Raw genomic sequence first — 26607 nt, forward strand, 5'->3', positions numbered from 1 at the left:
GAAAAAATATTCTTAATTTTAATCAAACTTTTATTTTACAGATTGCATATTTTTATGTCTTGTTTTAGAACTCTTAAGCATTATTTTCCTATAATTTTCCCTTACAAATTCTAAAATTTTACCTTTCACAGCTAAGCTATAAACCATCTATATTTACTGTTTTCTTATGTTTTAGGAAGTAATTTCATTTTCTTACTCTGGGTAGTCAGTTATGTTACATATTAGGTAGTTCCTTCTTTCCTTTGTATATTAATACTGTCCTATTATTGCTGTAACAATTACCACAAACTTGGTGGCTTAAAACACAACAAATTTATTATTTTACATTTACAGAAGTCAGAATTCTGAAATGGTTCTTATGGGCTAAAATTAAGTTCTCATTAAGGCTGCATTCCTTCCGGAGGCCCTAAGGAAGAATCTGTTCCTTGACTTTTTCAGTTTCTAGAAGCTGCCCTTATTCTTTGGTTCATGGCTTACATCTTCAAAACCAGCAATTGTATCACTCCAAGCTCTGATTCTGCTGCCCGCTTCTTTCACTTATGTGGACACTGGGCATACCTGGATAATCCAGGATAATGCCATCATCTCAAGATTCCTAATTTAATCACATTTGTAAAGTCATATTTGCAGGGTAACATATCTATAGATCCTGGATTTTAAGCCATGAACATCTTTAAGGGGCCATTATTCTGGTTTTGAGTAGAAATCTTCTATTGGTTTGAGCAAGTTTTCTTCGTTTTTCAGATGATGTGAGTTTTATAATGATTGAATTTTAATTTTACCTAATTATTTTCTGTTCAAATAAAACATTAACTTTTTTCTCCATTAATTTGTTAATAGGCGAATTACAGTTGGGTATTATAGATCTTAAATCACCTGTGTACCTGTAACAAACACAATTCAATCATAATGTATTTTTTGTATATACAGCAGGATTTGGTTTTGTGACTATTTTGCTGAGTGGGATTAGTTTCATGAATGGATTTACTGTATAAATTCCCTTTTCTCACCTGGCTTTGGTGTCAAGTTTATACTAGCCTGCTAAATGAGTTAGGGGCTTCCACCCATTTTCTCTGGAATAGTCTGCATGGAATGACATAGTCTGTGAGATTCCTTTGTACAACTGCCTGGGACTAGTATTTCATTGTGGGGCATTTCATTATGATATATTAAAATATTTATATGTGTTTTCAACTTTCTAATTTCTTTTTTCCCATTCTTAATTGATGTACTATTTACATACAGTGAAATGAACAGGTGTTAAGTGTAGAGCTTGATGAGTTTTGACAAAAATATACTACACTTTCAACAAAATATAGAATAATTTCATCACCCCAGGTATTTCCTTCGTGCCACTTAACAGCCAGTTCAACCCCTGCTTCTTTTCTCAACAGGAAACCACTGTTATGAATTCTAACATCATATATTATTTTTGCCTCTACAATTTTTTATTAATGGAATCAAACACAACATACTCTTTTGTATCTGGCTTCTTTCACAAAAGCATGTGAGATACATTCATGCTTTTGTGTCAATCAGTGACTAATTCATTTCTATTTGTGTATAAACTTGTTTACTCTTCTTGGAAGGGCATTGGTTTATTTCTGGAGTAATGGTGATTTTAAATAACGTGTCATGCACATTCTTGTGCAAATCATTTTGTGACCATTGGATTGTATCTATTTTGGTTAAGCACTTATATTTAGAATTGCTAGGTCATACTGGGGCTCATGTTTAAGTTAATAAATAACTTTCAATCTTCTTTCCAAAATAGTTGTTTCACTTTATACTGACAACAGTAATTGCTCCAGTAGTTGCACATCCTCATCGATATTTGGTCTTTCGTTTTAGTTCTAGCAATTCTGATGTGTATGTGTGTGATTAATTATTGACTTGGTGGAGTTTTTTGTAGATTGTAGATACCAGTCATTTTTCAGATGTATGCACGGGGAGTATTTTCTCCCACTCTGTGGCGTGTCTGTTCAATTTCATAATGGTTTTAGACCAGCAAAAGTTTTAGTGAGTGCTCTGCTTCCTAGTTAAGTAACCTTTCCAAGCGTAAGTTTGCAAAGGCATTTTTGTACGCCTTCTCCCTAGAATCTTTATGATTTTAGCTTTTATATTCAGATCTATGCTAGATCTCAAAATAAGGTTTGCTTAAATGTGAGGTAGGGCATAAAAGTTTTTGTTTTGAGCATATGAATATCCCATTATTCTAGCAACATTTGTTTAAAATACTTTTCAAATTTATTGGTTTGGCACGTTTGTTGAAAATCAACTGAAGCACTTAAGTGTGGTCTTTCTGAACTTTATATTATTCCATTTATCTATTTGCTTATACAAAAACAATCCACACTCCAGTACAACATTGAATAGATGTGGTAAGAGCCGATATCACTTTTATCCTGAACTTAGGGGAAAAGCAGTTTGTTTCTCACTATTAAATATGATATACTTCTTACTGTAAGACATTGGATTTACCAAAAAAGGGGGGGAATCTCTGATTTAGAAGGCACTCAGTTAATTTTACTTATGTTTGTTCTTCATGCCCACAACATATTTTTGATGCATTCTAAGCCCTGTGTATTTTTTTTTTAAATCAATCAATGAATGATTATCTGAATGATTTGGTTTGGCAATGTTCCTTTTAGTAGATAACATCATACTCTGATAACTGTTTATAACCATGTTTCAGGACGAATAAACAAATTGGATAGAGCCGTCAGAAGTTTATATTGAGACAAATTGTTTTGTATATGTGCTCTATCTGTAGTATTTTAAACTTTTTTTTTAGTGTCCACATTTTTAATTTGCTGATCCTAAGAACAACTCTTTAACATAGAAAATGTAAGATTGAAGAGAAGTTGAATTTCTGTTTTTCCAGTCATGAAATTTTCAATAGATTGTTATGGGCAAAAACAATACTTAACAAACATGAATTTAAAATTTTATTTTAAAAATCAACTTAAAATATAAACTTCTTGCAATTTTGAAAGTGCATAGACATGTTAAAATTATTTCTTATTTTCATAATTTGATTAGAGGAAAAAAGCCTTTAGAAATTTTGCAAACCATAGTTTTTCTCCCTAATTTCTTTGTTAAAGAAGTGATTTATTTATTTAATAATACTAAATGGTAAGTTTAACATATTAGTAATTTTGACATGTGTTTCGGAAGGGGCATCCCTTTTAAAATGGATCCCAGTTTAGAGGGCTGAAATCGTTTCTCGTGTGTGTGTGTGTGTGTGTGTGTGTGTGTGTGTGTGAACTCTTCTCAGAGATAGTTTGAAAAACCAATAACCCATCAATTACTTTTGATGCAAATTATTACTTTTCTCTACCTTAAAACAGACATTCTATTGATTTTGTTTCCTAGTTCAATTTTGTGGGGAAATTGCTTGGACCAAGAGGAAACTCCTTGAAGAGGCTACAGGAAGAAACAGGTGCTAAAATGTCTATCCTGGGCAAAGGATCAATGAGAGATAAAGCAAAGGTACTGAACTTTGAATTTTATATTTAAAACATACAGGAGGTTACCTGTACCACTGATGGCCAAATTTACAAGCACATCTCAACTGTGCTCCCATGATATCCTATGAACTTCACCTTCTGGGACCACTCTATTATGCTTTCTGATGTCTCCTCTATTTTCATAAAAAATCAATTATTGGCTTTTTTTCAGAACATCTTAATTCTGTATTTTTATTCCCTTTAGTCCTTCGTGTATGTTTCTGTCAAATCTTTTTTTTTTTTTTTTTGAGTGTCGTCTGTGGAATGTTTCTACATGTCGATGTTCATTTTCTTTAATTCCCTGATTGGATCCCTTTTCTTTCTTCAACTGTATCACCAAATCATATCCATTATGTCCTTCTCTCATTTTATCTCTCTTCTCTATTTCACTTTTATCTTCTTACCTGAAGCAATTGTAAATACTTATCTGCAAATCTAAGAGAATTCCACTTATTTTTTGAAATGTTTCAGTGGTATTAGACAAGTCACCTGACCCTCAAAGACCAAAAAGCTAAGAAATATATCAATTTTGATGTTTGAAATGATTTATTTCACATCTGAACTATATCATTTTCCCACTTTATAAAATGATACCAATTTTCTCTGTGTTTGAATTCAGTGCTTTGGAAGAATAACAACTATTTAGCTACCACCTGTTTTATTTGCTTACCTTTATAGCAAAACTCACTGAAAAGTTATTTGCAATCAGTTGTTCTCACCCATTTTTCATTGTTCTCCACCTCAATACTCATGACTAGCTCCTTTTCCTCTTCCAGACCTTCAAGCTCAGGGCTTACTCTTCAGACTCTTCCTTCCCTTCATTCCGCTTCCTTCCTTCCGCTTCTGTGCTTCTAAACCCCGAATTTATGTTTACTTCCAATCTCTCCCTTATATAATTATGCCATATGTCCATGTGGCTGTCTATGTATTTGTGTGGGGGAAGGGGAACAGGACTTTATTGGGGAACAGTGTGTACTTCCAGGATTTTTTCCAAGTCAAGTTGTTGTCCTTTCAATCTTAGTTATAGAGGGTACAGCTCAGCTCTAGGTCCAGTTGCTGTTGTTAGTTGCAGGGGCACAGACCACCATCCCTTGCGGGAGTCGAACTGGCAACCTTGTGGTTGAGAGCCCACTGGCCCATGTGGGAATCGAACCAGCAGCCTTCGGAGTTAGGAGCATGGAGCTCCAATCGCCTGAGCCACCGGATCGGCCCAAATTTAATGTTTTTATTTGTGTGTTTTTCTTTCTGATGGTAGTGAGTAAACATTCCTTTTTATTTAGTTACATCTACCCAATAACTCTATAAGTAAAGAAAGAAAACCAAGAGCAAAACAAAATAAAATACAGTAATAACTAAGGTAACACTGGTAGCAAAATCATACCTTATAGTCATGATTTCATCCCCATATTGTTTTGATCATAGACTATATGAACTCATATTCTACCTAAAAGCATCTAGGAATTCTTTTTTTTTTTTTTTTTGATTAAAGTTTATTGGGGTGACAATGGTTAGTAAAGTTACATAGATTTCAGGTGTACAATTCTGTAATACATTGTGTGCACACCACCCAGAGTCAGTTCTCCTTCCATCACCATATACTTGACCCTGTTTAACCTCATCTACCACCCTCCTCTCCCTTACTCTCTAGTAACCACTAAACTGTTGCCTGTGTCTATAAGCTTTTGATTTTTGTTTGTCTTGTTCCGTTGTTGCTTTCAGTTTTATATCCCACATATCAGTGAAATCATTATGGTTCCCGACTTTTTCTATCTAACTTATTTCACACCTAGCATAGTAATCTCAAGTTCCATCCATGTTATTGCAAATGGCACTATTTCCTCTTTTCTTAGGGCAGAGTAGTATTTCATTGTGTATATATACCACATCTTTATTCAATCATCTATTGAAGAAAACTTTGGTTGTTTCCATGTCTTGGCCATCATAAACAAAGTTGCAGTGAACATCAGAGCACATATACCTTTTTTGGATAAATGTTTTCAGATTTTTTGGGTATACTCGTATACTGAGGAGAGGGATTGCTGGGTCATATGGCAATTCTATTCTTAATTTTTTTGAGGAACCTCCACTGCTTTCCATAGAGGCTGCACCAATCTGCGTTCCCACCAACAGTGTGTAAGGGTTCCTTTTTCTCCACAGCCTCTCCAAGATTTGTTATTATTTGTTTTGTTAATGATAGTCATTCTAACTGGTGTGAGGTGATATCTCATTTTGGTTTTTATTTGCATTCTTCTGATGATTAGTGATGTTGAGCATCTTTTCATATGTCTGTTGGCCATCTGCATGTCCTCTTTGGAGAGATGTCTATTCAGGTCCTCTGCCCATTTTTTAATTGGATTGTTTGCTTTTTGGTGTTGAGTTGTATGAGTTCCTTATATATTTTAGATATTAGTCCCTTATTGGAGATGTCGGAATTCTTGAACAGAAGTTAACTTTTCGACTGTGTTGATACAATATATTTTTAGAGAAATCTAGAAAGTAAAATATACAGGATATTTGCAGTATTTCAAAATACCTCAGGGATTTAACTGGCAGTTTAGAAATTTCTTTAAAGTCTAAGTTCTTCATGCACCATATGGCCAGCTGGTTCTAAATAACCATGCATCTGTTTGCTTCACTAGCGCTTTGTTCTGAGGCTTCTTCAGGGGTAAGTTACTGGACATTCAGATAGAGTGTTGCTGTTTTCAGTGATGCTGATGGCCAAGACTGGTGAAGGAGAACAGAGAAAATAGTGGTTCTATAGCCTTATCTTTGAACAGAGTTAGGAATGACCATATTATCTCCAAGAAAAAAAGGTTAGAGAGGTTAGAGAAAACCAGTCAAGGGCTGAACATGCCCAGAAAACAGGAAAGTAAAAGCAGGAAATCATGAATACCAATTTCTTGCCTACTTATTTGTTGTCCTTACATGAAAATCACAGATGGCCGTGTTAAATAAATCATGTTGTAAGGAAAGGTATTTTGTCACTTCTATTAATAAGCTTGGTTAAAATTATGGCATATAGGCTTAAAACATACTAGTGAGTTAAATATATGTTAAAAGTGAAGTGCTATTTGGTGGCATTTTATTTGAAAATGTGTGATAATTCTCAAGGCAAGCCTTCTCCTCTTTGATGTGCTAACAACATGTGCAGTTTCTGTATTATAATATATCTTCTGTATTTGGTGATGGCTACTTTAGTAAATCCTTTCTGATTTCATGGCAAGATTGATTTTCATCAAGAATAAAATCAGCTAAAAACCTTCAAAGTAATGCGGCTGCCTGGTGGGCAATGCGAGTGTGAATCCCACACCAGTCATCCTTTTCTCATTTGGCTTCTGGGCTGTGCCTCACATCAAACAGCAGGGGAGTCTCTCAGATCCTGAAGGGGCGAGGCCATGCTCACTGCTTGTCAGTCAGGCTGGGATTGGTTACATAGACTCCAGTTTCCATTTTTAAATATCCCTAACAACAAAGCAATTTGTAATCCCACAATGTCAACAGCCTAGACACTGATTTTAATTTTAGCTTTGTCCTTAATAAACTGCTCAGGAGATCAACAATATTTCTTTCTCAACTTTCCCTCCTTCAGGAAAGATTGCTTAACCTATCTTGACTTCCAGAGATAGAAGAATAAGCATAATACTTTGTTTAAATATCACTCAAAGAACAAGGAGTATAACATAAATTGCAGATAGATGAGATTTTATTTTTGATTTATTCATTGCATCCTTCTGTTTTTCTGATCTGAATTCTGAAAAATTAGAGTAACAGACTAATAGGTCACATCTGAACAGTAGCACATGCGATAAGGAACATTTCATTACAAATACATTTTTTATGAGGACACAATGAAACCTATGTTTTGATGGTGAACCAATACAAGGTTATTTCAGCCTATGATATATTTGGACCAAACAATTAAAATAATTAGGTTTGAGTTGAGAGTGAAATATATCATGGTATTGTGAGAAATCATTTTTCACCTTAGCATCACCAACCCTTTTATGTATAATTTGTCATTCTCTATGCTGTGCTTTCATCTTAGAATAAAAAAAAAAAAAGCCATAAATCCATTCTTCATAGGCTTCAATGACAAATCATGAGGAAGCATTTTTTATGTATTGTGAATCAAAGTTATATATAATTTGAAATCATTAATTTCCTCTAGTCTAATTTTATTCATAGTATACATATTTATTTTAATTTTTTGTACTTAAGATTTGCTGTTTGAAAACTTTCAAGGATCTATGTCTCAGCCATAAACCAAGGCTGATTTATTTACAAAAATATATATTTTAATATTACTGGTATAGTAATTTTTCTTCCATTGTCACTTGTTACTCAGTATTTACACTGCACCTTGGTTTCTCACGATGAGTAAAATGAAGGAATCACAGAATCAAGCTATTTCATACCATGTTGCAGGGAATTTTTATGTATCAAAGTATTACATATAGAATGTATGAAGACAGAAATTTCTAGGCGTTTTACATTTCATAAATCAGAATTAAAACAGTGTATTTCATTTCTACTACTGAGGAAGGCTTCTCTCTTTTTGTCCTGAGCTATGTTTTTCACCCAAAATATTACAACCAAAATTCAAATGAGATACAATCAATATAGAAAGGGACCATGTATGTCTTGGAAATATTTTAAATTCTTCATTCTGTGGCAGTTTTAAAGATGGCTGCAAATTCTTTGACTTTTTTTCTTTTTAAAGAAATAGATTAATAGGGTCTAATTCTCTTCCCCTTGAATCTGGATAGTTTTAATGACTTGGTTATCACAGATAGACTGCAAGGGAGGTGCTGTTTCATGACTTCTTAGGGTTAGTTGGAAGACACCGTGCACCTTCTGCCTCACTTGAAAGCACACTATCTCTTGCAGCTCTCCACTGCCTTAAACTGCTTGTGACAATCTTGAGGTTTCCCCTGAAAGAAGGTCAAAGTTATATGGAGAAGCCTCATATAGGTACAAGTGGAAGTCCCAGTTGGGCCCAGATTTTGAGTCATCCTAGTCCAGGCACTGCAAATGCAAGTAGAGAGCTTTCCAGATGTTATGAGCCTGTACCCATTGGAGTGGCAGCTTGAATTCTCTCTGCATCTCCTGACTCAGAGAGCAGATACAAGTTATGCCCACTGTACTCTGTCTAAATCTCTCACCCACAGAACTCATGCACAATAATAAAATGGTTATTTTAGGCAACTAAGTGTGGCATGGTGAGTTATGCAACAGTAGATTAGTGGAACACATTCCTACTGCTTGATATATAAGATTAAATGGTTCTCAACATTGTTAGCAATTTTCCAAATGCTAGACTCATTTTCTTGCATGTCTACTGCCCCCTCATGGCAATTACTACAGACTTGGATAATTTCTGGGGTTTTCTGTGGATTCGTGTTTGGTATTTTGTGTTTTTTGTTGTATTCCTTACAAGTTATTTTCAATTTGATCAAGCCTATTCTCAAATAAAATGATTGAAGCACATGCCAGATTTTTATTTCAAAGTTCCCAGTAAGGGTAAGGCTTCCAAGAAAGGCAACTCAAAGCTTTCTTCTGGTAGAGGCATTTTATGAGCCACTAGAAACCAAAAATAGAACATTCTAGTTAAAAAGTATTAGGCCAGTCATGAAGCTGGTCTTTGCACCTTTGAATGTCTGGTTTAATGTCACATGTTCAAGGTTAATTGGGTAGGTAATTCTAATTTCTTTGTTAGGCCTCTTTTATTACAACCTGACAAAGCAAGTACGCCTACATTTTATCAGGAATGTTAGATGGATCCCAGAAGGGAAAGTAAATCGTACCATACCGAAAGTACTGCCCCAGACCACAATGGGGACATTTGTTTAAATTAGTCCCTCTTTTGGACCAAGTCGAATTGTTGAAGATTTGTCTTAGTCAAGAAAGGACCATATGACATTTTTGTGCTGAGAACACAAACTATGTTTGTCACTTTATCAATCATTTCCTGTGTTTTTTATAGATTATGGAATTTAGCTATGTGATCAAGTTATGGATTAGATACACCATCAGGATTTCTTACAATATCTGTACCCATTGACATTATTTCTTTTTTACCAGTTTCCTATATTAGGGAAGAATTTCTGAGCAGAATCCCACAGTGATTCAGTTTATTTATGTACATTTGTATATTATTAGTACATTTTATATTATTTAGTACTACATGTGTAATACATTTTACATATTTAGGGGCATATCTCACTATATATTTTTTAAAATATTAATGCTTGCTTTATTATTATTTTTTACATTCTATTCTCTCTTTTCCTTGTCACATGCCCCATAACAAAAGCAATTAACCTATCTGAATATAATATTAATAGAATTGGGTATTAGAAATGAACATTTCCTAAATAGCTGTATTTTGGTCATTGTAAGACGTAATGCATTTTGTATTTTATGGGTAAATTTAATGTCAAACTGAGTGGGAATTGTTATCTAAAATGTCAAATAATGGTATTTAATCTCTTTGAAAAGCATTTGTTGAAAAAGTTGTTATTTGTATGTTTTTAGAAAGATCGTGTTAAATGTTTGCTTTAAATTGTTGAGACTTGACCCCGATATAAACCATGTTCTTTGAGGAGAAACTTGGACAGCTTGTTCTAATACAGCTTAGGGAATTTCGAGATACAAAAATTTAGTAGTTAAGAGGATAATGGGCCCAGTGTGGGAATGCTAAAGAGAAAAACCCTGCACTTAACTCAAGTGCATTATCAGTGCTAATTTGGATTCTGAATTTCATTAGTTGCACTGATGTTTATTTGGTTTAGTATTCTGTTGTCTCCTTATTAGTTAACTTCACAAGTTATTTAAAATTTGAATAGTAGTTTTCTCAGTTACATACCTGAATTATTCTGTGGCTGAGGAGAGTTGTCATGAATATTTGAAAATGTGTTTGAGCTCTTGACAATTTTTGATAAAAAGCAGAAAGATCTGTTTTCTGGCGATAGTTAATGATGCTGACCAGAGCCCACAGAAAGAAAAATAAATCACCAGCTCCTCAGCCTAATGAATAGTATGACTGAGTTCACTTTTGCTTTCTCTGTGTATTGGTTCACCCAGAGTGAAATCAAAATGACTGAGGAAAATGAAATGCCCAGGATACAAATGGAATTTTATGTGTTTTGCTATGAACACAACTGATCGCCCCACTTGAGTTTTCGTAGCCCAGACAATGTTTTGTACACTTCCAGGGATGCATTCACAAGGCATTCTCTGTGAACTGTGCCCCCAGGTGTCCACTGCTGCTTGTCTGTCACCAGTACTTCATCTAGTCAAGAAGCAAGCATACCAAATGTCAATGCAGGAAACTGTTTTATGTACTTTTTACTTAATATCTAAATTTGAGAAAATACCTAGGCTTCAGAGGTATTTAATTGTTAACGTTTACAATTCTAGCATCACTATGGAGTTAAAGAAGAAGAAAAAAGCAAACAAAATGTGGTTCTTGATTTAGAGAATTTGGAATGTCTCCAAATGCTTTAATGTTCACGTTTCTAAGCTAATAATATCCTGTATTTGCTTCTTTTTTCTTATAGTAGGCTTGCTGTATTCCTCTCGTAAGTTTTGCATATTTTGAAAAATACTTTATTTCTGTCATGTGGCACTTTTATGCAATGTGTTTTTCCAGTCTTTCTTAATTTTCTTCTTTTCACATAACTTTTAGAAAAAATTAAAGCTAAAGTATTTTTAAAATCAAAATATTTTTTTCAGCTTTTGAATCCTGAATAACATTTATATATTTTTAATTAATTATTTATTTATTTTTAAAATTTTAAATTTATTGAGGTGACATTGGTTAGTAAAGTTACATAGGTTTCATGTGTACAATTTTGTATTACATCACCTATATATCACTTTGTGTGTTCACCACCCACAGTCAGTTCTTCATCACCATATTTTTGACCCCCTCTTCCCTCTTCTACCACCAACCCACCCCAATTACTGAATATGACTGAAATGTGTAAAAAATGTTTATTTCTTCAGTAGCTCCACCAATATCACATTTACTTAAATAAAACTCAACAATCATTCCTACCAATCCGAGAGCACAAACAGTAAAGAATAAGATAGTAAGCAAAGAACAGACATAGCCTACTTTGTCTTGAACTTAATGTTTTCAAGATTTTTATACATTTTAAATTTAAAAGTTTTATTCACACTTTATTTAATAATAAGATTCATACCAGGGGTGCCAAAAAAAAGTATACCCATGACTTGTATTCATCTTTTGTTATTAGTATATATTGAGTATGACAACTTTAATAAAGTGTTTTCCTTTCTTAAAATGTGTATACATTGTTTTTGGCAACTTCTGTATGTAAATCTAAGTATGGGTGTATAACTTCATGATAGGGAATTTTGGAATTACTCATCAAAAGTTAAAGCGCAGGGTCTTTATGTCATCTTTTTCATGAGTGTATTTGTCATGGGACTACACATTTAGAAAGTTAGGGAAGTACTCCTAATATATTTGTTGTATATTTATTCTCTCCCTCTCTCCTTTTTTTTTTGGTGTGGTTTCCTTGACATTAGTAACATCTATTAGTTCTGTGAAAGACTCTTTTGTTAGTTATTCATTTTCCTTCTGCAGATAATCATTTCTACATTAAGGTTTGGGAGCATATTTTTCCAGCAATGCCTTAAATTAAGAAACCAGAGTTCAGAAGCAAACTGGGATTCTGATTCCCTACTCAGAGAGATTAGATTTGTTAGATAAATGAAGCCATCTGCATCAATTTAAATAGCTCTACCAAATTGATTCATGAAGTATCTAATATTTCCATGTAATTAGCAGTGGCATTTTCAAAACGCTATAACTGAGAGGAAAATTTAACCTTCTCTGAAGAATTGCACACTCTAGGGTTGATACTTTAGAAAATTATATTGTTCTAAGGGAATACTCACCAAAGAATTACATCAGACTTTCAACAGATGCTGCAAGATCCCTGTTTTATTGCTGGTGCACTGGAGTGGTGATATTAAAAGTCTTCATCTCCTCCCTCGCATCTGATGTTAAAGCAGATTTTCCATTTCTCTGCTCTGACAGCTTAGTGGTGAATCGTTTTGTGGCTATTCCAAAAAAAAAAAAAAATACTGCTATCTCTTTTCATTTATCCTCTACTATAAAATTAAACTCTAGTCATTAAGTTCAATGTATATGATTTTGTTGGAACTCTAAGGAGTCTTTTCCTCTAATGGAAGGTGGGGGGCTTATTTCAGATGACAGTATCTCTTTTTCTCTTACTCAAATAATTTTATTTCTTGGTAAAGCTGTTATATCTGCATATGCACATTAACTTAAAATAAAAATGCAAAACTTATGTGTGATATTAATAGAATTTTATGTATGTCATTATAATTCATGTGTTACATATTTCATCTAATTGCTTTACCAAGGGAAATACTAGAGATTGATTTATTAAGAAAATCCACAAGTATATTATTAATAATATGCCATACTCGCTTCTAATTTATCTTTGCTGCTTAGATTTCTGAACTTTTTCTCCTTTGTGCTGCATTAGTCGTACTGAATGCAGATGACTCACTCAGCTATTTTATGTAATGAAAGATAGACATATGTAGATAATCTGGAGAATGTTTGTCCTTCATGGGTGTTACAAATTAATTTCTACACTTAATTATGTTTCGTCATATTTTTACTTATTTACAAATATTTTGGTCATTATAGTAGATGATAGGCATAGTTTATTCAATGAGAAAATATTTGATACATTTTGTAAAACAGTTTCATAACAAGGATGTTAGATAAATTGGCCATATACAAAAAGTTATTTGAAGATTTTCTTCAGTGCTATACATCATCCATGTTGAAAAATCAAACAAAAAAATAACTCCTCTCCCTCCAATATCAATTAATATATGCCAGTCGTTCATATTAATGTTGACAAATAAGTAATTATTGCTATTCCTAATATTTTATTGTATCTGTTACTAAAATTTGGTTATGAACTTTTTATATTATTGACATACTTAAAGTATAATATCTGCTATCAAAAATTATGTTTAGGTAATTATTAAATAAAATTTTAGGGACTATTACCCATACTTAGTGGAATTATACAATAATTTGTGAATTTTTTTAAGGATTGTGTAACTCATTGGTTTAAGGATATAATTTGCCAGACCCATGTGCCCATAAAAATAGTACCATTTTTATTGTTTGTTCAAATAACTTAACAGAATTCTAGTTGTAGATTGAAGAAGGTAACTTCAAGACACAAGAGAAAAATAAAAAGTTATTACCCCTCAATTTTAGTTATCTTGAAGATATTGCTGTTAATGCCCGAAAGCAGAGGGTCTTCTGAATTATCTCATGTGTTCACAAGCAAATTTCCATATTCTGCCAAACCAATTAGTTGAGATTTGAATATTATTTAAGGAGGTTATTTGCTAATATCTTTAACAAAACAATTTGTCAATAAGTGCTACTAGTTTGATATTGCACACACACACCCACAGGCATACAAACATGATCTAATATTTTTCTTAAAGTATGATAAAATATATGACTGGAAGGTTTGACCAAAGATATATGGTAAATGTAAGCATAGGAGTCTGGCAATTAAGTTTGTGAACTCATCTTAGAAAAAGTGTTACATACCTCATTGCTGAATATCACTACAGTCATCTTTGAAGTACTCCCTTTGGGAAGCTATGCATCAAAGCCAGCACCTAGTCCACCCTTCAAAGCAATTTTGGAACTCTTTTTCTGGAGTGGCCATCAGAGCTGTCGTCTTATTACCCTTGAGGTCCTGAATGTCATCAAAATAACTTCCTTTCAATGTTTCCTTTATCTTCTGGTAAAGAAAGAAGTCAATGGGGTTGAGATCAGGTGAGTAAGGAGGGTGTCCAATACATTTATTTGTTTACTGGCTAAAAACTCTCTCACAGTTCTGGTCATCTAACTTTTTCATGCAGCCTTTTCAGCAGTTCCAAATAGTAAACTTGGTTAACTGCTGGTCCAGTTGGTACAAATTCATGACAAATAATCCCTCTGATATCAAAAAAGGTTAGCAACATCTTTTTGACTCTTGATTTGGACTGACAGAACTTTTTTGGTCATGGAGAATGGGCTGGCTTCCATTGTGTACTTTGACGCTTTGTTTCAGGGTCGTATTGGTACACCTATGTTTTATCACCAGTGATAACATGGCGCAAAACATCTTCTTGCCTCTCCAAATGGTCTTGGCAAACTTTGATTCTCCTTTGCTTTTGTTCATTAGGGAGCTGCTTCGCAACCGTTTTTGTCCACACCTTTCTCATGCCAAGATTTTCAGTTAAGATTTTCTTGTTTCTCTATTGATGTTTACTTGGTCTGCTATGCTTCTGGCAGTCAACCGACAATTTGGACGCACATTTCAATTAATTTTTGTAATGTTTTCATCAGTTCTGCTCATTACTGGCCACCCTGACCTCTCTTCATCTGTGACTTGTTCTCTCCCCTCCGAGAAACGTTTAATCCCTTTGTACACTGCCATTTTCTTCATGACATTAGCCCCATAAACTTGGACTCACGTGTCCCTGATTTCACTTCCACTCTTGCCAAATTTAACAAGAAAGTTAATGTTTGTTCATTGCTCTAATTCAAGCTCAGACATTCTTGCGATGGCACACAAACATGCGCAACAACAATAATGAACGCCACCCAGGAAGACACCGCCACACGTCCACATGAACACAGCTGTGAGACACTGATGTACCAAGGTTATGAAACCTTACTAAGTTGTTTGTACAGTGCTGCCAATGTAAGTGTGTGGTCGTGAGTTCGCGAATTTAATTGTCCATCCTCATATATGGAAATTAGCGGCTTTAGAGTAAATGTGGATTTTACATTGCATAACTAATCATACACTAACCAGAAGAATATTACAATTACTATATGTAAGCACAAAGAGTCCACATAAAACCAGCAGTTCATTTTCAGTAGTTCATTTTCAGACAATCAATAAGGGTCAGATCTGTACACATACTTACAGATGACGTTTTAAGGTATTTGGTTCTCAAATATTTTTCATTGAAATACACTGTTCAAAGAAGAATTACTAATAGCCTTAAGTCTTATCCAGGTTTGAGCTTGTTCAGCTTAGTATTCTTTAAAAATTATGGTGTTGTACAGTATATTTAAAAATAAAATATACATTATATTTATATCTGTATTTCTCTAATTGATTTTTAGATGAATACTTATTCAATTCAATTGGAACTACAAAAAATCAGGCTACATTTTCTTATGGTTTTGTGAACTTCTTAATTTCCTTCAACACATTGTCACCACACAAACCACTGCGTTCCAGAATTGATCCCTCACTCTCTTCACGTTACAAGGGGCAAAAAAACTGTTCAGTATGCTTATTTCCAAAGTGAATAGTTATTTTTTAAGTTACAGTGTACTAGAAATGTCTGTGTATCTGTTATTCTAGACTATTCATTATTTTAATTAAAAAATATACTTAGTACTTCTGATATGGAAGACTTTTCATATGTGCTGGACATACATCAGTAACTTTGAAAAAAATTAAAAAATCCATACCTACTTAGAGTTTAAATTATCTTTGACCTATGTGGATATTAAAAGAAATAAGTAATATTTGCAGAGAGAAAATAAATAGAGTACAAATAAGATAGAGAATGCAAAAACACTCACAAAGAAATCAACATCTATACCAAAAGTAAGTGACAATTATCCCCCCAAACACCGAAGTGCAAGTTGTAGGAATAAATCAATGAAAGCTACTAGATCCTTATGCTATCACCATTTGTGGGTAAAAGCAGAAAGAAGGCAGTGTGATGTCTGGTGTCATAGAAACAGGAAAGTCCCCAAATAATAGTATTTTGTCAGGTAAATCTAAGAACAGAAACTAAAGGTGTTTCCATACTTTAATTCATAGATGAAGTCATTGGATCCTCTTCAACGTATGAAGGTCTTTTCTTTTCTAGAAAAGTCTGGATTCTATGAAGTCTTGAAATTCTAAGACAGAGCCAAACGTTGAGAGAAACTGCTGGGAATAGCCCAGACTTAGGGTGGGAGGGAAACAAAACAAAACAACAACAAAAAACCGGGCAAAATAAATGGGATATTTAAATTAAATGGGCTGTTGAGAAGAGAAGACTGATCTCAGAAAGCAGGAAACTGTATTTTTTATCTCTTTAGAAAAGTAACAAAAGAGGGAGTGGTAATGCTTCCTCCCATATCAAAAAGTGAAGAAAATCTCATTTCACTTAAAAATAAACAAACAGACGAGGATTTTATCTAAATTTTATGGGAAGTTATTTCAATAAAAAGATGGTGAAGCTTCAAAATGAAAGTGAAAACAGAAGGATATGCACACAAAACAAGTAAAATACGTAATTTTATACTTATTGGCAAGCTAAAAAAAGAAAGAAGTATTGAAATAGCTCACTTATAGAAAGACTCAAAATGATTTAATTGGGGGAAAAGAGAGCTTCATAAAAAGAGATGATGGGCCTGATCAAAGAATTATAAATAAAAGTAAAACAAATTTCAGAAATACAGGCAAATCCACCCTGTGTACAATAGGAGTTCTCAAAAAAGAAAATGAATGCCAAGAACAGAATAAAAAACCATAATTGAATTAAATTTTTCTGGAACTAAAAGCAAGACTTGAAATTACATATAAAAGTGCTCACCATGTACTCTGTAATATTGACCATGAGGTATTAGACATGTTCTAAAAAACACCATCAACCTTTAACAAAAGTCTTTGTGCATGAAGGCAAGAATACCTAGTTACTTATAAGGGAGGGAAAAAACAAACAAACCACTAAAAGCAAATTACCTCAGCAGCAGTGGTTTTTGCCAGAGATCATCCAGTAACTTATATAAGCTTTTTAAGGAATGATAATTTGAACCAGGGATTTTCATTCATCCATACTCACCTTTGTACATAAAAACCTTAAATCATTAGTAACATGTAAGAACTAAGGAAATATTGTTCCCATACATCCTTTCTGAATGATTTACTACAGAGGCCAAATGTGATGGGTTTACTGAGTTATCCCATGGCATATTGGTAAGTGATCAAAGCATATTCAAGAAAAATATGTATATAATTTTATCACTTATATATGAAAGGGAAGTATAAATATAAGTATATGTAATCTTTGTGCTTGAAACGCCTTGTCATAATAGTTTTTTGAATCCAAAAATAAAGTTATAAAAGCCATTACTAAATTTAAAATGGTGATAATAAATTATTCCTCCCAGAAATGGAAAGACACCAATATCTTTAAAGGTACTTTCATGATGTATTAAACATTAGGAAGAGGAAACTTATAAGCAAATGATAGTATTAAATTAGAGAAAATAGTGATTGTGAGAAATTGAAAAATGATGTCTGAGACAATAAAATTTAAATCTTCATTAGTATAGTATTTTGGAAGAATTTTACTTCATTTCCAGACTGTCTCTTAACGTGTCAAACTGGGACAGAGGACCCATCAGAATTAAACTTCAGTTAAATTAAGTACATGAATTTGACAATGTTGCCAAATTTTGAGGAATTTGCTCATTAGTTTTTTCTTTTGATTTTTAGATATGGGAGTGATTAATTTTAATACATTATTGTTATTTATAATTTTTTTAGTTGGATTGTTATTGTTCTGGCTTTTTTTTACATGTAGATAAATGGAAAGAGATTTTTCTGAATTATTTGTACTGATTATGTATCCCAGGTTTCTATTTGTTGTGTTATTGGTACTTGTGAGGATCATGACAAATACTTTTAATAAACTTTAATGGGTTACTGTTACAAGAAATTTTACACTGCCACAATAGAGACAACTTTTACATTAAATTACATTACAGGGCTACAATTAAATAGAATGATGAAAAAAATACAAGCTCAAAGCAGCAATTCTTTAGAGCCCAGAGAAATTAGATTCCTTGATAAACAACTCCAGAAGATGATGTGTAGAATTTATATAACGAAACAAAATCATTTGATCTGTAATGTCACTATTAAAGATTAATGCTATCTCTTTTAGAAAGATTGATAAGTCTATATATTAACTTGATAAATTGCTGTAGTTATATTTTTCCTTCAACACGTATCTGTGGTGAATTATTTTAATTTTAAAGTTATGACTTGAAGCATATATATGTGTGTGTGTGTGTGTGTGTTAACATCACATATGGTGATGTGTTACGTCATATATTTGTGTTAACACATATATGTGTGTGTGTATGTGTGTGTGTATATATGGATATACACACACACATACACACACATATGGCAAAAGTACAGTAAGTTATGGTTTCCTTAGCAAAATTGTTTTGTGGAATTTTCATAGTCTGTGTTTTAGTTACCTGGCGTGTGCTTGGACATAGAATGGAATATGATTTTACAAAAAAAAATTCAGTGCATATATTTAAGAATAGTGTAATGAATTCTTAGGAATATTTATTTAGTTGTCCTGCTTTTATCTCTACATTAAGATCTGGTTCCATTGTGTATTACAATCACAGGTCATTACTTAGTAATATTCTATGTAGGTGTACTGACATGAAGAGTTATACGAGATGTGCAGATGGAGTAGAAAGTAAATTCTGTTCTTAATTATTATGAGAATGATACTAATATTTACTAAAATAATGTATTGAAATTGTATGTACATATAACTTAGCTATGTATTTTGTTATATAAGGAGCACATGTTCAAGAAATTATTTTGGTAGAGGCATGTGATCAAAAAAATTCAGAAAATAATGACTTGAAGATGCAAATAACTACATAGATGCTAAGAAGTAATGACAAAATTTTAAAGAATAATGGAATATAAGGTGAAAAATATTTTCTTTGTCTTTTAGCAATATTTATATTTTACAGAGTAAATTCTTTGCATACTTAAGTAATTTTAAGAATTACTAGATATACAAAGAATAATGTTTACATCAAACTTATTACGATTATAGTCTTACTCCAACTTCATTCGCATTGTAAATATATTGCAAACTGAAAATTTAATTTACATAATGGTGTAAAATGTTATGGAAACCATGAATTTACATTTTTTCATGGTTTTTTGTTATTTTACTTCAGTGGTAATTGTATATTAATAAACATAATTTTTCTTTGCTCCCTAACAACATCAGATAGTTACTTATTTAGGCATTTCATAAAGAATAGTCACAAAATTAATAGTTTATGAGTAAAAATATTTTTCAAAATAAAGTGCTATTTTGGGTCACATGTTTACCATTAAACAAGAAACAAAAATGTCGATAATGTCAATTAAGTATGGAAAATGAAGACTGGGAGTCAAAGTTGTCTTTATGATCAGTTTAGATTCTACAGCATCCTATGTTCCAAAATCCAGCATTAACTGAAGGCCATTTCACTCTGGAATGGCTATAAATTTTGTTTTGTACTAATTCCACGAAGATATATAAGCACATGCCCAGATTTTTTCTTGAGATAGATCTAAGTTTCTTGATAAACTAATATTGCTTGACAATCTGACATACATTTCAATAAAGCCAGTTTTTATGAATCTTTGTTACATATAGATTAGCAAATAATTTTAAAAATAAGTTCTTTTAATCTTACTTAGACCTCCTAGCTTAAGATGAAATGAAAAATATTGTTTTGGAGGTATCGCATTTTTTTCCCCATGTTCTAAGCAAAGCATCCTCCAGCATTTCCAGGTTTTTAAAGGGTTACATCTTTCTTGGAATTTAATTTTAATGATGGCTTTATGCTACTTCATTTCAAAAGCTGCTGCCAGCTTTCTGAGAGCTATCAACATATTCTTTCCTACCATATGACATAATGAGATAGTAGAAAAACAACAAAACTAAAAACCTGACTTCTGTAATAAAGCAAGTATTGTCTGATACGATAAATTTTTATACTGTGCACACTATGGAAAGATTACGTTGATGACATGAGAATCCAAAAATTTCTTGAAGTGGATTTTCTGTTGAAGTTTCATTGTTGCTTATGGTGAATTCGAAATTAGAAGCTGTTATAATAATACAAAAATTAGAAGCTGTTGTAAAAAAAAAAAAAAGGATAATAAATTTTGTCGAGATGAAATAGGCCATACAAAAAAATTCTAGTGAAGAATTACAACTGAAAATAAAGAAAGCAACATTTAGGCAATAATCTGAATTTTCTTTATAAACATCCTTTTTTTGTGAAATATAACACAAATAATTTGCCGAGAATTTCTTCACCTAGTAAGAAAATCAATATAATATGTTAACTTCTGGTTACCTAGAAACTGAAATACTGGAAGATAAACATATTCTCTAGATTTACTGTTTTGATATAGACAGATTGGTTAACTCAAACAGGCCTGTAGCCCCTGGCAAACCTGAGGATGCTTTAGAAAATGATAAATTCCCACTGCAGTTATCTAATTAAACATTTTCACTTTGTGAATATAAATTTATTTTCCTACCCCAGTGGACAATGTGTTCCAAAGTGAAATCCTACCGTGTTTCCCCGAAAATAAGACCAGGTCTTCTATTAATTTTTGTTTCAAAAGACACATTATGGCTTATGTTCAGGGGGTGTCATCCTGAAAAATCATGCTAGGGCTTATTTTCTGGTTAGGTCTTATTTTCGGGGAAACACGGTAACAGTTTATTGAGAGCTTTTCTAATACTTGATCTAGTACATGAGCGCATTTTGTTTCTTACATAGAGAGAGTGTGTAAATGTGTAAAACTCTTTTTTAAATACCGTTGAGCTGCTTTCTTCAATAGCGTTTCCTCCTCCAATGGACTATTTTGTTGCTTTTTCCCTTTGGTGCATTGAAAACTTTTCATTTTATGAATTCTAATTTTGTTTCTTTCAAATAGGACTGAATGAGTCTTGCAAGAATTATATGATGTGGTATATGATGTGCTATGTTAATCCATTTTAGAATTTCACTTGTTTCCATCTACATTTTAACCTTCAAAATATAAGTGCAGTATATTAATGCATTTAAGGTGACATCATTTTGGTGACTTTAAAAAGTATGAATGTGCTTTGGTTGGAAAGTCAATGACTGCTATTCGTCATGACACATTATCCTGTCACAGACATGCTATTTCAATAGATTGAGAACCTCATATCTTCTATATATACAGTGCAAATCATAAATTGTTCATTGCTCCATTTTATTTTCTTATCAATTGATGCTATTACTCATAGCTAAATTATGAGTTTTACAAAGTGCACTTCACAGTACTCCCTGTTCAAGTGTTCGCAAGGTGCATTATATTTTAAATGAAAGTAGATGGTATTATTGGGGAGAATCATTTATTTTCTTATTGTATTTCTCCTTCATATTTATATTACTTTTTAACTTTGAGTAAACACATTAAATATCTTTATAATTTTTTTAGTTTCAGAAGTCAGTGAAAAAAATGAATTATGTAAAATTTTTCTTTTTCTTTTACATTTTTAATTCTTTTTCTAGTCTTTATTTTTATTTTTTTAATTTATTGGGGTGACAGTTGTTAGTAAAATTACATAGATTTCAGGTGTACAATTCTGTATTGCATCATCTATATACCACATTGTGTGTTCACCACCCAGAGTCAGTTCTCCTTCCATCACCAAATATTTGATTCCCCTTACCCTCATCTCCCATCCCCCACCCCACTTACCTTCTGGTAACCGCTAAACTATTGTCTGTGTCTATGAGTTTTTGTTTCTCATTTGTTTGTCTTGCTCTTTTGTTTTTGGTTTATATACCACATATCAGTGAAATCATATGGTTCTCTGCTTTTTCTGTCTGACTTATTTCGCTTAGCATTATAATCTCAAGATCCAACCATGTTGTCACAAATGTTCCTATATCATCTTTTCTTACCGCAGAATAGTATTCCATTGTGCATATATACCACAACTTCTTTATCCATTCATCTATCGAAGGACATTTTGGTTTCCATGTCTTGGCCACCGTAAACAAAGCTGCAGTGAACATTGGAGCACACGTGTCTTTATCTCTAAATGTTTTCAGATTTTTTGGGTAGATATCCAGAAGAGGGATTGCTGGGTCATATGGTAATTCTATTCGTAATTTTTTGACGAATCTCCACACTGCCTTCCATAATGGCTACACCAGTCTGCATTCCCACCAACAGTGTATGAGGGTTCCTTTTACTCCACAGCCTCTCAAACACTTGTTACTATTTGTCTTGTTGATGATAGCCATTCTGGCTGGGGTGAGGTTATATCGCATTGTGTTTTTTATTTGCATTTCTCTGATGATTAGTGATGTTCAGCATTATTTCATAGGTCTATTAGCCATTTGTATGTCCTCTTTGGAGAAATGTCTCTTCACGTCCTCTGCCCATTTTTCAATGGGGTTGTTTGTTGTTTTGTTGTTGAGTTTCATGAGTTCCTTGTATATTTTGGACATTAGCTCCTTATCAGAGGCACTGCTTGCAAAAATCTTCTCCCATTCAGTTGGTTGCCTCTTTATTTTGTCGATGGTTTCCTTTGCTGTGCAGAAGCTTTTAAGTTTCATATAGTCCCATTCGTTTATTTTAGCTTTTGCTTCCCTTGCCTTTGGAGTCAAATTCATAAAATGCTCTTTAAACCCAAGGTCCATAAGTTTAGTACCTATGTTTTCTTCTATGCAATTTATTGTGTCAAGTCTTACGCTTAAGTCTTTGATCCATTTTTAATTAATTTTGGTACATGGTGACAGATAGCAGTCCAGTTTCATTCTTTTGCACGTGGCTATCCAATTCTCCCAGCACCATTTATTGAAGAGGCTGTCTTTTCTCCATTGAATTTTTTTTGCTTCTTTGTCAAAAATTGTATGTCCATATTTATGTGGTTTTATTTCTTGGTTCTCAATTTTATTCCATTGGTCTATGTGTCTGTTTTTCTACCAATACCATGCTGTTTTGATTATTGTAGCCCTGTAGCACAAGCCAACGTCAGGGAGTGTGATATGTCCAGTGTTGTTCTTTTTTCTTAAGATTGCTTTGGCTATACGGGGTCTTTTGTGGTTCCAAACAAATCTAATGATTTTTTGTTCTATTTATTTAAAAAATGGATTTTGATGGGGATTGCATTAAATCTGTATATTGCTTTGGGTAATATGGCAATTTTAACTTGTTGATTCTTCCAATCCATGAGCATGAACTGTCTTTCCATTTCTTTGTGTCTTCTTCAATTCCTTTTTAAAATTTCTTATAGTTTTCAGCATATAGGTCTTTCACATCCTTGCTTAAGCTTATTCCAAGGTATTTTATTCTTTTTGCTGCAATTGCAAAAAGAATTGTTTTTGTTTTTCTTTTTCTGAGATTTCATTGTTAGTATACAGGAATGCAATGGACTTTTGTACGTTGATTTTGTAGCCAGCAACTTTACTGTATCCGTTGATTGTTTCTAATAGCTTTTTGGTGGAGTCTTTAGGGTTTTCTATATATAGCATCATGTCATCTGCAAAGAGTGATATTTTAACTTCTTCATTCCCATTTTGGATGCCTTTTATTTCTTTCTCTTGCCTGATAACTCTGGCAAGGACTTCCAACACTATGTTGAAAAGCAGAGGTGATAGGGGACAGGCCCTGTCGTATTCCTGAACGTAGAGCAAAGGGCTTCAGGTTTTCACCATTAATTATGAGATTAGCTTAGGGTTTGTCATAAATATGGCCTTTATTGTGCTAAGGTATTTTCCTTCTATACCTTTATTGTTAAGTATTTTAATCATAAATTAATGTTGTATCTTGTCAAATGCTTTTTCTGCATCAATTGATATAATCGTATTATTTTTGTCCTATATCTTGTTTATTTGATGTATCACATTGATGGATTTGTGGATGTTGAACCATCCTTGTGCCCCGGGGATGAACACCACTTGATTGTGATGAATAATCTTTTCAATGCATTCTTGTATTCAATCTGCTAGAATTTTGTTTAGGGTTTTTGCATCTATATTTATCAGAGATATTGGTCTGTAGTTTTCTTTTTTTGTGTTGTCCTTACCAGGTTTTGGTATCAGGGTAATGTTGGCCTCATAAAATGAGTCAGGGAGTACTGTATCCTCTTCAATTTTTTGGAAGAGTTTGAGTAGGATTGGTATTAGATCCTCTTTGAAGGTTTGGTAGAATTCACTAGTGAAGCCATCTGGTCCCGGACTTTTGCTTTTGGGAAGGTTTTGGATGACTGATTCAATTTCGTTACTGGTGATCGGTCTATTTAGATTTTCGAGTTCTTCATGGTTCAGCCTAGGAAAGCTATATGTTTCTAAGAACCTATATGTTTCAATTTCTTCAAGCTTATTAAATTTCATGGCATATTGTCCTTCATAGTATTCTTGGATGATCCTTTGTATTTCTGTGGTATCCGTGATAACTTCCCCTTTTTCATTTCTAATTTTGTTAATTAGTGTCTTCTCTCTTTTTATCTTAGTGAGTCTAGCCAAGGGGTCTCAATTTTGTTAATCTTTCCGAAGAACCAGATCTTTGTCACATTAAGTTTTTCTATTGTCTTTTTGTTCTCTGTTTCATTTAGTTCTGCTCTGATTTTTGTTATTTCCTTTCTTCTGCTGACCTTGGGTTTCATTTGTTCTTCTTTTTCTAGTACTTTAAGGTGTAATGTGAGGCTATTTATCTGGGATTTTTCTTGTTTCTTGAGATAGGCCTGTAATGATATAAATTTCCTTCTTAAAACTGCTTTCGCTGCATCCCAAAAATTTTGGTAGGATGTATTTTCATTGTCATTTGTTTCTATGTATCTTTTGGTCTCTCCTCTAATTTCTTCCTTGACCTGGTCATTTTTTAAAAGTATGTTATTTAATCTCCATGTATTTGTTTTTTTTCCGCTTTCTTTTTGCAGTTGATATCCAGTTTCAAAGCCTTGTGATCAGAGAATATGTTTGGTATGATTTCAATGTTCTTAAATTTGCTGAGGCTGATTTTATGTCCCAATATATGGTCTATCCTTGATAATGTTCCACGTACACTAGAAAAAAAGGTATAGTCTGATGTTTTAGGGTGAAGTGCTCTATAAATGTCAATTATGTCCATTTCATCTAATGTGTCATTTAGGACTGCTATTTCATTATTTATTTTCTATTTGGATGATCTATCCATAGCTGTCTATGATGTATTTAAGTCCCCTAGTATAATTGTATTTTGGTCAATTTCTCCCTATAGTTCTGTTAGTAGTTGCTTGGTATATTTTGGTGCTCCCTGATTGGGGGCATAAATATTGATGACTGTTATGTCTTCTTGTTGTATAGTGCCCTTTACCATTATGAAATGTCCGTCTTTGTCTCTTGTTACCTTTTGCACCCTGAAGTCTGTTTCATCTGATATCAGTATGGCTACACCTGATTTTTCTCTGGGTATCATTTGCTTGGAGTGTCAATTTCCACTCTTTCACTTTGAGTCTATGCTTGTCCTTGTAGCTGAGATGTGTCTCTTGGGGACAGCATATGTTCGGGTTTAGTTATTTGATCCAATCTGCTACTCTGTGCCTTTTTTATTGGTGAGTTCAGTCCATTTACCTTTAGGATGATTATTGATATGTGAGGATTTCCTGTCATTCTGTCTTTAGTGTTCTGGTAAGGCTGTGTCTCCATTGTTTCTTTGCCTTTTTGTTGTTGTCTATTATTTCTGTGTGGTGGTATTCTATGATGTTTCCTCTGTTTCGTCTTTTATTACAGTATATATTTCAGTTCTGGATTTTTTTTGGGTGGTTACCCTTAACTTTATGTAAAAGAAAGTTTGATATTTAGAGTATTCCATTTTCTTCAGCACGCTTACTTTCTCCATTCCCATATTTCAGTTCAGCCCTTTACTCTCCCCCTTTTTATTTTTCTGTTGCCAGAAATTGTCCCTGTTGATGGTGGGCAAATAGCCTCCTTTAGTATTTCTTGTGGTGCAGGTCATGTGTGAGAAAATTCCCTCAGCTTCTGTATGTCTGGAAAGGTCTTTATTCCTCCTTCACATCTAAAGGATATCTTTGCCGGATATGTTATTCTTGGCTCATAATTTCTCTCTTTCAATAGTTTGAATATTTGGTTCCACTCTTTCCTGGCTTGTAGAATTTCTGCTGAAAAATCTGATGATATTCTAAT

At 33.1% G+C, this 26607-nt stretch overlaps 1 protein-coding gene across 1 annotated transcript in view; it reads left to right on the forward strand.

Annotated features, from left to right (window-relative positions):
* Positions 1 to 26607, forward strand: part of KHDRBS2 (KH RNA binding domain containing, signal transduction associated 2) — a 518085-nt gene that overhangs the window by 175147 nt on the left and 316331 nt on the right. The window contains exon 3 of the mRNA XM_088795635.1: positions 3376 to 3492. Coding sequence (XP_088651761.1) covers positions 3376 to 3492 — 117 coding nt within the window. The remainder of the gene's footprint in view (positions 1 to 3375; positions 3493 to 26607) is intronic.

This window comes from Rhinolophus sinicus, chromosome 2, assembly GCF_057876585.1.
Source record: "Rhinolophus sinicus isolate RSI-liver-muscle chromosome 2, RSI-T2T, whole genome shotgun sequence".
NCBI lineage: Eukaryota > Metazoa > Chordata > Mammalia > Chiroptera > Rhinolophidae > Rhinolophus > Rhinolophus sinicus.